General features: G+C 42.6%; 1 protein-coding gene across 12 annotated transcripts in view; it reads left to right on the forward strand.

Moving 5' to 3' along the window:
• Positions 1-14457, forward strand: part of SYBU (syntabulin) — a 122801-nt gene that overhangs the window by 68696 nt on the left and 39648 nt on the right. For 10 of the 12 annotated variants that reach the window (XM_043879955.1, XM_043879946.1, XM_043879951.1 and 7 more), the window contains one exon: positions 300-359. The exons of the other annotated variants lie outside the window; for them this stretch is intronic. In XM_043879955.1, coding sequence (XP_043735890.1) covers positions 300-359 — 60 coding nt within the window. The remainder of the gene's footprint in view (positions 1-299; positions 360-14457) is intronic. 12 annotated transcript variants of the gene reach the window in all.

Raw genomic sequence — 14457 nt, forward strand, 5'->3', positions numbered from 1 at the left:
AGGGTTTCAATTTCTCCACATCCTTATCAACAGTTGTTGTTGTCTATCCTTTTGGTTATACTTACTCTAGTGAGTGTGGAGCAGTATTTCATTGTGCTTTTGATTTCCATTTCCCTGATGGCTAAAGATGACGAGTTCCTTTTCATGTGCGTATTGACTGTTCGTGTATCTTCCTTGGAGAAATGTTCTCAATTTTCTTTTAGCCAGTTGGGAGCAGTCACCAATAGATTCTGCTTCTGCAGCATACAGGATGTGAGTTTAAGAGCAGAAGCCCTGTCATCCTCTTTTTGTATTCCTAGCACACAGGGTCCGGTGTGTATCGAGGGCACAGTCGACATTGGTTGATCTCAACAGCAAAGGTAGGCTATGGCATTGAGAATGTAAAATGCTGCAGGAAAGAGTGTCAGCTTCAGGGATTGCAAAGAAAAAATAGATTTTTTATTGTGAAGATATTGTAGGATTTGAATGCAACCTGAAATTATTTTATTTCTGTTATTCACCACCCGCCACCTCCCCTGATCCCCACCTCATTCTCAAAACATTTTACAGTGGTGACTATACAAATAAACAGTGAAACAAGAGACGAGTGTGGTGCAGCAAGAACAAACTAAGTTAAATGGCCGTTAAGATTATCCTTGGCCTTCCCTGGTGGCTCAGATGGTAAAGAATCTACCTGTGATGTGGGAGACCTGGGTTCGATCCCTGGGTTGGGAAGATCCTCTGGTGGAGGGCACGGCAACCCACTCCAGTATTCTTGCTTGGAGAATCCCAAGGACAGAGGAGCCTGGCAGACTATAATGCATGGGGTCATGAAGAGTCGGACACGACTGAGTGACTAACACTTTCACTTTCATTTCAAGGTTATCCTTGCTCTTCCTTGTTTCAGTGATCATCATGGGCTCGGTCACTTTAGTCATGTCTGACTCTTTGTGACCATATGCACTGTAGACCTCCAGGCTTCTCCGTCCATGGGATTCTCCAGGCAAGAATGCTGGAGTGGGTTGCCATTTCCTCCTCCAGAGGATCTTCCCGATTCAGGGATAGAACCCGTGTCTCCTGCACTGTAGGCGGATTCTTCACCACTAAGGTCCAGGGGAAGCCTTGTTTCAATAATCATCATAAGAATAATCATATCTTAATGTAAGGTTAAAAACCCTATGTGTATGCACAGAATTCACCCTGAGCAAGTCTTGGTTCCTACAGAAGATACTTGTTGAAGATCAGCTACTTGTCTTGCTGAGGATGTTTAAGTAGAAAGTACAGACAAAAAGACTAAAAAGGAGGGGGGAGGGAGGAAGAAAGGGAGGGAGGAAAAGAAGGAAGGAGGAAAGAAAGGAAACACGAGTTGTTCTTTATTTCGGTAATAATGGATCCTTTGGGAATCCTGAAGGCCATGGACCCATACTCCAGAAAAATATGCACAAAATATCACATACTATTTCTGAGGTTTTATGGACCCCCTTTATTAGGATTTTTGACTCCTAGTTAATAACCCCTGCCCAGAGGCAGAGCCTGAAATAGCACCTTTGTCAACTGCTTTGTCAACTGCTAAGCAGTGCTGACCTCATGATCTTTTGATTTATTTGCATTTGGTCAAGGTCACAAGGGTCCTTAAAGTGTATTTTTTAGTTGCCTGAGATTCCTAATGTCATCACTAAAAGGAGTTGCTTGAGCTTTTGAATGGGTCCCTATCTGTACAGTGGTGTGGTGGTTTAGTCTCTAAGTCGTGTCCAACTCTTACGACCCAATGGACTGTAGCCTGCCAGGCTCCTCTGTCCATGGGATACTCCAGACAAGGATACTGGAATGGGTGGCCATTTCCTTCTCCAGTCTGTAGGGTAAGCTCTTTGTATTTAAAACAGTCTGCACTGGGACCTATAGCTCTCTGACCTTTCAGCAGAATAAACCTGTCAGTCTCATAACTAAGAAGAGAGGAAATTCTGGACACAAGGGCCTTGGGTTACTCCAAAATTTATAAAATGCAGAGAATGTGTCATTAAACCACAAGAAGATACTGCTCACCGGTTATTAAAATGGTCCATCTCCTCTTCAGCCCCAGGTGACCATCTCCCCTCAGCCTAAACTCATCTTCCACTCTTGATGTGTGCTCTACTTTTTTTAAATAAATCAACTCATTAGAACCAATACCAGTTTATTAAAATAGCAAGCAATTAGTGTCTCCTACACAGATGCTCCAGGGCCCTTTAACATTAACCTGGGCCCATTTAATTTTAGGTCTGTTGTTCTAGATTCTGGAAACTGCTGTTCACCTTGGAAAGGAGTTATTGAAATGCCCCTTTGGTTGTTCAGATAGAGCTAATAATGTTGTATGTGTGTGTGTGTTCTTAGTCACTCAGTCCTGTCCAACTCTTTGCAACTTTATGGACTGTAGCCCCCCAAACTCCTCTGTCCATGGGGATTCTCCAGGCAAGAACACTGGAGTGGGTTGCCATTCCCTCCTCCAGGCATCATCCCAACCCAGGGATCAAACCTGCATCTCCTGCATTGACAGGCAGATTCTTTACCACTGAGCCACCTGGGAAGCTCCATAGTAATGTTGACTGGGTACCTAATGCAGAAGGAGAAGGAATTGTGTCACACAATGCCAGGAAGGGCTTTGTAAGGTAAGCTGAGCACGCTCACACTCCCCAGCAGGGCACCATGACACACACAGCATGAAAGCCCTGCCTTCTTCTAGGCAGGACTTGTGCTGGAACTTCTAGGAGGCAGTGTGCCTTCTGTCATTTTGGCTTCTGTCACTTAATGCAGATTTAATTAAAAGTTGTCACCAAAGAGCGAAAGAAAACAACCCTGCGGTCAGTTGGATAATGGCTTTGCCTTTTCCATGTTTTCATGAGTCAACTCAGCAGACGTTCAAGACTGCATCTCTAGAACATAATACAATTGTCTGTCATGACACAGGTGTGCAATAAATCCTTCAATGAGAATGGAATTATGTTTAGTGTGGGAGGAGCGTGGGAAAGATAGGCAGAGATGACCTCAGCATCATCCTTGCTCTTGGGAACCTTATCATTCAAGACAGGTAACCGTACAATAAAGCTGAACTGTAGTACAGATTAAAAGGAAGGGAATGAAGGCATGCTGATAGGGAACTTTTTATAATCATGCATTTTTATGGGAATATACTTGATTTACAGTGTTGTGCTAGCTTCTGCTGTACGGCTGCGTGAATTATTTATACATATACATGCTGTGCTATGCTAAGTCACTTCATTTGTGTCTGACTCTGCAACCCTATGGACTATAGCCCCTCTCCGGGCTCCTCTGTCCATGGGATTCTCCAGGCAAGAACACTGGAGTGGGTTGCTGTGCCCTCCTCCAGGGGATCTTCCTGACCCAGGGATCGAACCCGCGTCTCTTATGTCTCCTGCATTGGCAGGCAGGTTCTTTACCACTGGTGCCACCTGGGAAGCCCATGCATATACATATATTCTCTCTTTTTCAGATTCTTTTCCTTAGGTCATTACAGTGTGCTGAGTAGAGTTCCCTGTGCTGTAGAGTAGGTAGGTCCTTTTTAGTTATCTATTTTATGTGTATTAATAGTAGTGTATGGGCTTCCCAGGTGGCGTTAGTGGTAAAGAATCCGCCTGCCAATGCAGGAGACATAAGAGACGTGGGTTCCATCCCTGGGTCTGGAAGATCCCCTGGAGTAGGAAATGGAAATCAACTCCAGTATTCTTGCCTGGAGAATCCTATGGACAGAGGAGCCTGGCTGGCTACAGTCCATAGGGTCACAAAAAGTTGGACATGACTGAAGCAGCTTAGCACACGTGCCTGCAATAGTAGTGTGTATATGTCAATCCCAATACTTTTTGAGAGATCTGCGTTGTTAGCATTCCTTCTCTCAGATGCTTATCCTGATTTTAGTCCACAGTCAGTTTTCCTGATGAGATTGTTGTCACCCAGAAAGGAAAGTTTTTAATTGGATTTCTGCGCTAGAACATTAAATGATTTCCCTGGGCCCCTTTAATGCTTGATTGTCTACTTGGGGAGCATCTTAACCCAAAGGAGAAAAAGACCCAGTCGGTACCTGTTCTACAAATGCAAGGACTAAATCCTTCCTACACAAGGCTTGTGGGAGAGCTGGGGAAACAACTACACAATTTGAACAAATAATTAGAAAAAGTGAAAAGGTGGGGAAAAAATCACCTGCTGTTTAAGGAGGTAGATCAAGAGCAAATGGTTAGGGTCACTATAATTGAAAAGAAATCCACATTTAGAAACTGAAATGTTGAAATCTGCATTTGAAAGATGTCACCGCCGCCATCAGCATTCAGACTAGGTTGGTATTCCCCTGTCATCAGACACCACCCAGGCTATTGAAATCAGAAACCTGGCCAGATGACCTGTAATAACCTCACCACAGTATTGGAGGATGGGTGACTTTCAAAAGACAATTTCCCACTTTCAGAAGCATTTGCTAGAAAACTCAGAAGGCACCAACTGGATTGGTGATTAATCAACACTGGTTTTGGTAGACGGAGGCTCTTTCGCACACAGCCAATGGCCTGCAGGTGTTCCCGTGCTTATCAGGGGCATCGTCCCTTTGACTTCAAAGTTAGTCCTGTCAAATAAAAGGGACAACGTACAGGGTGGGGCACGAACTGGGCATATGTTCTTACAATAACTTGGCTATGAAGAGGAGACTCAAGAACTTAGCTTACAGTTCTCCGCAGGTTACTCAGCTTGGGATTTCTTGGGGGGAAGGTGTGAATGGATGGTGGGGCGGGGCTGCGGGGACACTTACTAACCACCAGACTCAGGAGTCCAGCGTACCGGGTTCACATCTTCATACCACCTCTTTGTAACTGTGCACTCTTCAGCTACCTGTAATCTTCCAGAAACTTTGTGTTTGGCATCTTCAGAATGGGTTATTGTGTCCATTAAACAGATTAAAGAATGCAAAATGCCCAGCGTTCCATCTGGCACAAAGCAATTCCTTAGTAAATGTTCATAATGGTCATTCGTTGCTCTTAAAATAGTTGTCAGAGATTCCTTGTACTTTGTTTACAGGAAAATCCTTGAAACTATCACACAGAACTTACGTCTATTAAAACAAAATTCTAGCATGTCATGTTCTCCCAGTTCACATAAAACAGGAGGAGTGTTTGCTATTGGAGGACACTGGAGAGAGCATGAGTTGATTGACAGATGATGGTTTGACAATGAGGAAAGAGAAAATATGAAAGGGAAAATATTAAAAAAGCAAACAGAAGACCACTAAAATGCATAATGACCTATTAAATGTTTTGTAGCACTTGTGTGTGTATATATGTGCTCAGTTGTATCCGACTCTTTGTGACCCCATGGGCTGTTGCCTGCCAGGCTCCTCTGTCCCGTGGGATTTCCCAGGCAAGAATACTGAAGTGAGTTGCCATTCCCTACTCCAGGAAATCTTCCTGACCCCGCATCTCTTGCATCTCCTGCATTGGCAGGCACATTCTTTATCACTGGCACCACATGAGAGGCTTCTTGTAGCACTAATGCAATAGTTAATGTTCTAGAAACAGACTGAGTCATTGTGATGGTGTAGTTGGCAGAAAATGATGTGTATGAAGGCAGGAAAATTCCTGAAGCATTTTAGAAATATTTTCATAAAATGGAAAAATTAAAATTTTAGTGCTAAAAGAGATTTGGGTTATATGGAAACATTCTGCATTCTTTGGCGGGCAGTGCTTTTCTAATAGCTTTTAGTTTCAATCAAAGCTCTTTCAGCAGCAAAGCCCAATCTCAAATAAAGTCTTTAGTCTGTTTCAGATGCTAAACATAGCTGGAAGACTATATTAGATGTAATCGTGTGCTTGCATGACTCTGAAATTTGATTAAAAATTGTTGTAGCTCATATTTATTGAGCCTTGACTGTCCCAGGCAAAATTCCAAGGACTTCACTCATTTAATCCTCATATCAGTGTGAGAAGGGGGTATCATTGTCCCCTCTTTTACAGATGGAGAAACTGTGCCATAGAGACACTAATTCATGCGAGGTCACAGTCTGTAAATGGATTCTAAACAGGATAGTTTTGCTTTTGACTCTTAACTACCACACTGGTTTGTAAGGTCCAACGTCAAAGGAATAATTTTAATTGTAACAGGGAAGTATGACAATTGAGAAAGGTGAGTTGATATGAGACAGGGATTTTTTAAAAAATATCTGTGGAGCCCTATAGATTAGCTGGTATAGTCCATATACAGATTATGCTGGCTGCTGCTAACCAAATCAATGAACCTCAATGTAACTTCAATGAAATACAGAAAATTGAACACAGGAGGCTATTTGGATGCAGATCAGGAAAATAAACCATGAAGATGTCACCATCAAAGAATGTTAAGGTCTTCAGAGTTTTCCACTTAATCATGATCCACTTCTTTCTCTACTTGTCACAGTGTTTTATGTGCCGCCCTGTGTGTCGTCAGTAGTTGCATAAACAATGATTAGGTTTTGCCAACTTAAACAGGAGCTTTTGCACTGATACCGAAGTGGATCTCTGAAACTTTCACTCTGAGAGAAAAAAATGTCCCCCTAGGAATCAGCATAAAATGTCTTATGATGAACTGTATATGTATGCTGTATAATCTACCTCTTCTCTCCAGCAGAGACCAGACCGGTAGGAAAAAAAAAGCTTAACTGTGATGAGGAGCCCTGGGTGTTTATCTTTATGGCAGGGTTACTTACATATTTACTGTCATGCCTTTCTCCCATCTGTGCCTTTGATGGTACACCCAATCAATGTGATGGGGCCAAATGGTCTGCTAATGGTTTTCCCATAAGAATTAGTGAGTTATAATCTTCTTCTCAGAGGTGACTGCTGTCCATATCCCAGGTCTACTGGGATTTATTACACCTACAGTGTTATAGCTACCAATTTGGGGGCCCGCCAGATGCTTCCTAAGTGCTCTAATGTGCTGAGAACAAAGCGTTAGTGGTATCTCACACATAGCAGATGCCCCAGAAGACCACACACCTACCATTAAAGGTTTTTATCGACTACCAGCCCAACAGAAATTAACCTGAAAATTTCTTTTACACACAAACCTATAAACTAAGAGTTATAAATCATACAGATATATGCTTTAGGTTGGGCTTCGCCCCCGCCCCCTGCCAATTGAGAAGAGTTTATTGAGGAGACTGCATGCACAGAAATGGGCTTAATTAAGGAAACCCAACCAGAATGGGGCTTCCCAAGTGGCGCTAGTGGTAAAGAACCCGCCTGCCAATGCAGGAGACATAAGAGACGTGAGTTTGATCCCTGGGTCGGCAAGATCCCCTGGAGGAGGGCATGGCAACCCACTCCAGTATTCTCGCCTGGAGAATCCCAGGGACGGGGGAGCCTGAAGGGTTATAGTTCAAAGGATTGCAAAGAGTCAGACGGGACTGAAGCAGCTTAGTGCATGGCACAACCAGTACGGGGATGGAGCAGCCTGGAGCCCTTCCCTGTTGTGAAGAGGCCAGAGGAAGGTCGAGATACCAGACCCCAGGGCCAGAGAATTCCCAGGCTGCGTGTGAGGGAACCATGCACTTTGGTAGCAAAGTGTTAGTCGCTTAGTCGTGTCTGACTCTTTGCAACGCTATGGACTGTAGTCCCTGGCGTGCTGCAGTCCATGAGGTCAAAAAGAGACACGACTGAGCTGACTGACTGGACTGTAGTCTACTAGGCCCCTCTGTCCATGGGATTTCCAAGGCAACATTACTGGATTGGGTTGCCATGCCCCCCTCCAGGGAAGCTTCGCAACTCAGGGATCGAACCCGGGTCTGCCACATTGTGGGCAGATTCTTTACCATCTGAGCCACTAGGGAAACCCAGCAAAACAATGCCCCTAACAAGAGAGGAGGTGGAGGGGACTTCTGTCTTCTCTGTCTTCTTTGTCTGTATAATTAGGTGGGTGGCGTTTGGGTGGACTGGGCTACTGATGAAAGTTATGTGTTGAACCAAACTTATGTAAGTTTGTTGGGGTAATTCAGTGAGTTACAGTCTTCTACCACCTGAACCTGTGTCTAACAACAGCCAAGGTTCAGCAGTAGGCAATGTGGATGCCGGCTATGGTTAAGTGAGGTGAGCTTCAGGAAACTAGCTACAGTGGACTTACAATCCAAGCCATTTTGAATTCAAGTCCATTACATGGACTGGAATGCTTGTGGCTTTGCAGGAAGGTGATTGCTGTGTAGGAGTCTAAAAGACAGCAATCCTCACTTCACCACCTGTAAGGATTCTACTCAACTTCAGTTTGAATCCTTGCTGTACACTGATGGGCCAGCTTTCACTCATTCACTCAACAAGTATTGATAAGGCATTTATTCTGTGCTGACACCCTTGTTCCAGGCTTTTGGGACAGAGGAGGGGAAAAACAGACAAGATGCCTGTTCTCTTGGAACCTGCCTGATATAGGGAGATGGCTGATACACAAGCAGACAAACAAGATAAGTTCAGATAGTGACACGTAAAACAAGGTAATGCTATAGCCGGTGACGAGCATTGGGCTGGGAGTGTCTGGGGAGGTGACATTTGAGCTGAGAACTTAGTCATATTCCTTTGCACTTGTGGAGGGTTTGCAGGGACAGTGAGCGAAGCAGTGAGCTAGGAAGAGGAAAGAGTAGTTGCAAGTGAAGTCTGCATCAAGCAATGGGAACCTACTGGCCAGTTTTAAGAGAAACATAATTTAATATATGGGTTTCCCAGGTGGCTCAGTGATAAAGAATCTGCCCGCCAATGCAGGAGTCACAGGAGATGTGGGTTCGATCCCTAGGTCAGGAAAATTCCCTGGACAGAGGAGCCTGGTGGGCTACAGTCCATAGAGCACAGAGTCAGACACGACTGAGCATGCTCTCAACGCAACACAATTTAGTGTGTATGTTCAAGGCCCTTTTGGTTGCTCTGTGGAGCTTGCATTATCAATAGGTGAAACTGGAAGCAGGTTAATGAAGGAGAGGCAGTGAAAACAGAGCCAAGTGTAGGAGACAGTGTATATGAGTGAATACAAGGTCCTGCATTTTCCTAATGAGATTAAAAACATTTTATTTGCTAACCTGAGTAAACCTTTAGAGATGGATGAAATAGTCAATAGCTGCTGGTTTTTTAAATTTATTTTTTTAGTTAAACATACAAATGTATACTCTGTTATTTATTTAGAAGTAGGGATCTTGTTATTCATCATTAATATAAAAAATTTATGACCCTCCTCCTCCCTGGAGCTAGTTTTCAACTCGGAAGTCTTTTCCAGAGCAAGTTATCTTCACTTCTGCCCAATTTGTTTGATACAAAGCCATTTTGAATTCATATCTGGAGCTCTCATTGGACATTATTTTTGAGCCTGCGAGTACTGTGAGGGTAGCTGTTAAGTTAATGTATAAGAGGCTGCCAAATCCAGAGGTTAAAAACTAGACAGAAGCTGATCTTCGTCATAAAACAGTCCCTAGGTGTTTGGGAGACCGAGGCCGGTAGGCAGCATGTCAGGTCGGCTGTCCTCCTCCAGGAAGAAAGAAGGGAGAGAGGGACCAGGGGATACTCACCCAATCATTTTAGGGTCAGGGCACAGAAGTGGCACATGTCATTTCCAATTATATCCCAGGACATCTTGGTCAGCTGGGCATCTATTATTATGGAAGAAGGAAAGAACGGGGCTGGACATGGGAGGACAGCTAGCAGACCATCACAGCACCCACGGAGAGCATGGGGGCAGGTGGTTTTTCTGTTCCCCTGTAGAGGCAATGTCAGTATCAGTCAATACCCAAAGCTATTCAGTTACTAAGTCCAGTTAGCAAAGAGAGTACGGTTTTTTTTTCAATCTCCATAACTTAACCTTTGACTATTGCTATTTAATAGCAGAGGCAGCAGAGCATGAGATTGTTGGATGGCATCGCCGATTTAGTGGACATGGACTTGGGCAGACTCAGAGAGACAGTGAGGGACAAGGGAGACCTGGCGTGCTGCGGTCCAGGGGATTGCAAATAGTCAGACACGACTTAGCGACTGAACAACATTGCTATTTAAATTGATCTTTAAAAAAGGCTGGAGGAGTCATACCACAGGAATAATTACAAAATCTGGCTTTGAATTTCTTGGCCCCCTCCATTTTAAACAATTCCGTCAGTCAACCCCTGAAGGCAGCCCAAAACAATACTGATTGAGGTCGATTCAGTCCCATGTGTCTTTTTCAAATGACACTTTTTGTTCAAAGAAGGTAATTATAAGAGAAAGCTCTATAATAAGAGGCTTTGGAAAGACTTTAAAATAAGGAGCTTTCTTTTGTGTGAGGTAATTGTGGGAAGAGAGTGCCTCACCTTATATTTAGGTATTGAGTAGGGTGTACCACGTCACTTGCCAAGCAGTGGGAGGCAGGGGAGTTCACATGCTGGATAGTTTCTTTTGTAAATATGAGGAAATGGTTTCTCTTTTGTCATATAGAGGAACAATTAATACTTATCTTTCTCATGTTGATGTGAGAATCATAACATGTTATGTATGTAACGAAGTACAGGCCTACCTTAGAGATTTTATGGGTTTGGTTCCAGACCACTGCAGTCAAGTGAATATTGCAATGAAGTGAGTCACATGAATTTTTTGGTTTCCTAAAGTCTATAAAAGTTATATTTACACTCTACTGTAGTATATGAAATGTGCAATAGCATTGGGTCTAAAAATATATACATTTAAAAATACTTTATGCTATCATATGCAGATCATCATCTGACAACTCACAGTACCACATACCTTCAATTTTTTTTAAAAAAAAGCAGTATCTGCGAAGCACAATACAGTAAAACACAGTAAGGTGAGATATGCCGGTATGTGCATCGAGTAAATACTGCACGACACTGAGAGGTAAACGTGCATGGCCTATACCTTTGCAAAAATCAGTGTCAGCATTTGGCAAGTGTTTGTAGTTACAGTATTTTCCTGTTGTGCAGTGTGTGCTCAGTAAATGATCATTGCGGTTATTAAATGAGCAAAGTTTACAAATAGCACGAGCAAAGTTTACAAATAGCACAACTTTAAGGTATTTGAATGCTCGCTTACCATCTTGTTTGCATTGGTCCTATTTTATCACCGTTACCTTCTTAGTAAGAATTATTCTAATATAGTAAATGGCTTTTCTGGAAGCTTAATAAACATCTTTGCTCTAAGCATACTCCTGTTTGGAAACACTGTGCCAACAGTTGTCTCAGACAGCCTTCAATTCCATTTTCTCCCTTCAGAACAGCGATTGTCTCCTGGTCCTCCCTCCCCGGGAGGACTGTGAAGTGCCTTGCATATTTAAATAGCTGGAAGTCAGGAAGTACACTGAGTATTTTCCTCAAAGCGTCACGTGCTTGCCATTCCATGTAGGAATGTGTTGGGTTTTGATGTAATTTCTTCCTCACTCTTTGGGATATAATCACTGTCAAAAGACTCTTAAGTGTTGCTCCATAATTGTCAAAGATTAGCCTTGACTGTTCTGTAGGCCTTTACCTCTGTTTGACAATTTGATGTTTCCTTAAATGCTTTGTGTCCATTCATGAGGGTGATGGTTTCATTTGAAATGCTGCAGTCACCGAGGAGAAGCTCTTGTGCTCTCTCCTGATTGGCCAGCCTCCCCTCTGCCTCCTGTTGCTATGGTGCCCAGCAGAGTAACTTACTTGCCCTGTACAAGTAGGAGGCTCGGTCTCCATGGATACCCCACTCTGAGACTGTACTCCACGGAGAGATGAGCTGAGCTGCACATACTGTATTTCTGCACAAGACATACCCCAGCCTGAGGTGGGAGGCTGTTTGCAGAGGCAGTGTTTGCCATGAAAGTCTACGGAGCTTATCTTCTAAGTAAGTCATATTAGTCACAGTAAGTAAATAATTATATTGGATCCCAGAGGATATGTTCTTTGTGTATATGTGTGTGTCAAGTTACTTGTGGTAGGCTAAAAATGTAGTCTGGAAACAAATTTTCAACTCTGTCTACCTTTCAGATATCCTGAATGCAGGGTCTGAAACTAAACTTTGAAAACACACACCTATATTGTTTTAAATACCCCTTGTCATTTGTGAATCTGTCATCTGTGAATCTGCCATTTGAGGCAAAGGGGAAAAGGTGGACATGGATGATTACATTTTAGAATGCTCTCCTAACTCTGAGCCTTGCATGCTGCATTTGTAAATGCAGAGCTTGTCCTTCCCCAGTGACGTGCTATGGGAATAGATGAGCACAGGCACAATTAATGCTAATTGGCCCTGCAGAGAGTGTGCCATGGGGCCTGTGTTGGCTGAGACTCGATGTATTTATTATCAAGACTGATCTTGCTTATGTGCTCATCTCTGCTAGTTCACCATGGAAATTACTCAGAGACCATCTCTCTAACCAGTTTTAATTTATTTTTCTCATATAGTGTTCAGAAATAATTCAGAAACTCTTCAGGTCCATGGAATTGGGATGGGGAAGAATTTTGTGTTTATTAATGATTTGCTCTAACACTTCCGCTTTATTGTACCTTCCAAAAACATAAGGGTTGGGTTTGCAATGTTGTAAAACACATGAGTCATCTTAGAGCAATTTTCATCTGCTGGGTGAATGATTAATGCCTGCAGTATTAAAATTAATGAGTGGAAACAAAAGACTATATGTATGGTCACCCCAAATTTAGTTCAGTAACTCTAAAATTACATTAAATTAGATCTTCAGACTGTCCGCAGTAGGTAGCTGGCGTCTAGCAGCTCTAGACAAAAAGCAGAATATACACTGTATTGGTATAAGAGTGATTCATTTTTAGTATATAGAACAGTGAGCACAGAGTGTCACATTAGATTGTAAATGTCTCTTATTTTCTGTACTCATGACTAACCATTCATGCAGAGGAGAACCGGTGTAATGTCATCTCTTCCAGCTGTTAGTCATGGCTCAATTTTAATTCCCTCAAATGGTGAAAAGTTACCACCCTTTGAGGATGCAAATGCCCTGGTGACACCTCTGGCTCTGATTTTGTCACTGAGGTCGGGCTTTAGGTCACTGTCTTAATATTTTATAAATATAATTTCCACTCATCAAAGGGGCAGCAGACAAATAAAGGTTCATGATACACTCTCTAGTGATCATGGCTTTAAAGACATGGAAACAATGTCCATGACACTTTCTGCAAAGTTTTTCACCTCATTAGTTGTGGCTCAGTTGGTAAAGAATCTGCTTGCAATGCGAGAGACCTGGGTTCAATCCCTGGGTTGGGAAGATCCCCTGGAGAAGGGAAAGGCTGCCCACTCCAGTATTCTGGCCTGGAGAATTCCATGGACTGTATAGTCCATGGGGTTGCAAAGACTTTCAACTGAGCGACTTTCACTTTCACTTCCGGTTTTATAGGCTCCACTTCCTGGTTTCAGTGTGTCTGTGACAAATTCTCCTGCCCATCTCTGCAAACCAGCAGAGTATGGGATTTTTTTCAACCTCAAAATATCGGAATTTGCTCTCTGTTTCCTCATCTGTATCAGTTCAGTTTAGTTCAGGTCAGTCGCTCAGTCATGTCCGACTCTTTTCGACCCCATGAACCGCAGCATGCCAGACCTCCCTGTCCCTCATCTATATAGTGAACTAATAATAGTACCTATGACAATAGGTTGCTTTTGAAAATTCAGTGACATCATCAGTAGCCCATGACATATACTAAATAGTCACTGCTGTTGTATTATGATTACTGTAAGCATCATTATCATCATTTCTACAATGGCTTGTAGTTAAGGGAGGGTGTATCGAAGAGCTTGAACAGTTCTTTGGTTTGATTCCATTCAGCTTATCAGATTTCCTAGCAAATGCTAAGAACCTAACCATGCGCTTGGTGCTCAGTTTTCTGATGGGAATTATAACATTCAGTGTACTTGAAAATGTAAACAACAAAACAAAACGTGCGATGTGCGGTAGTTTTTTCTTTTCAGATGTGTGGCTTTCTGTTTTTGTCAGATGGCTGTATCTAGATCTACATAATGAAATGTTTGCCAATTCATTTTGCTGCCACTAACGGATATGTAAGATTCCACAACAGATATGTAAGCTTAAAGGGGCTGGGCCGTAGCTAAGTGTAGTTAATATTTATACCTTGTATTAAAAATGTGACATTTAAAAACTTAGGTTCCGATTCTAAGCTCACTTCCTTTCCTGAAAGGCTTTCCATTCAGTGTGCGATAAATGACATATTTTGAATGAGAGCCGTTTCATTAAGTTGAGTTTTGGGAGTGATGAGAAAGGAAAGGAAGGGAAATGATTGATTAATCTGTACAAAAATAGGCCCCATGCTGGGGTTTTTCTTTTTGCACTAATCCTCTGTGACATCTGAACCAAAAAAAAAGAGTAAAACCAATGCCATATGTGCAGAGCCTGCTGGTGCTGATTTTAAAGCGCATGAAGAGTTGACCCAGATAATATTTTGCAGTTTTATTTTCATTACAATGTCATTTTCATTTTCCATTTCTTCTTTTTGGCATGTTCTCT

This window comes from Cervus elaphus, chromosome 21 (genome assembly GCF_910594005.1).
Source record: "Cervus elaphus chromosome 21, mCerEla1.1, whole genome shotgun sequence".
In the NCBI taxonomy this organism is placed as follows: domain Eukaryota; kingdom Metazoa; phylum Chordata; class Mammalia; order Artiodactyla; family Cervidae; genus Cervus; species Cervus elaphus.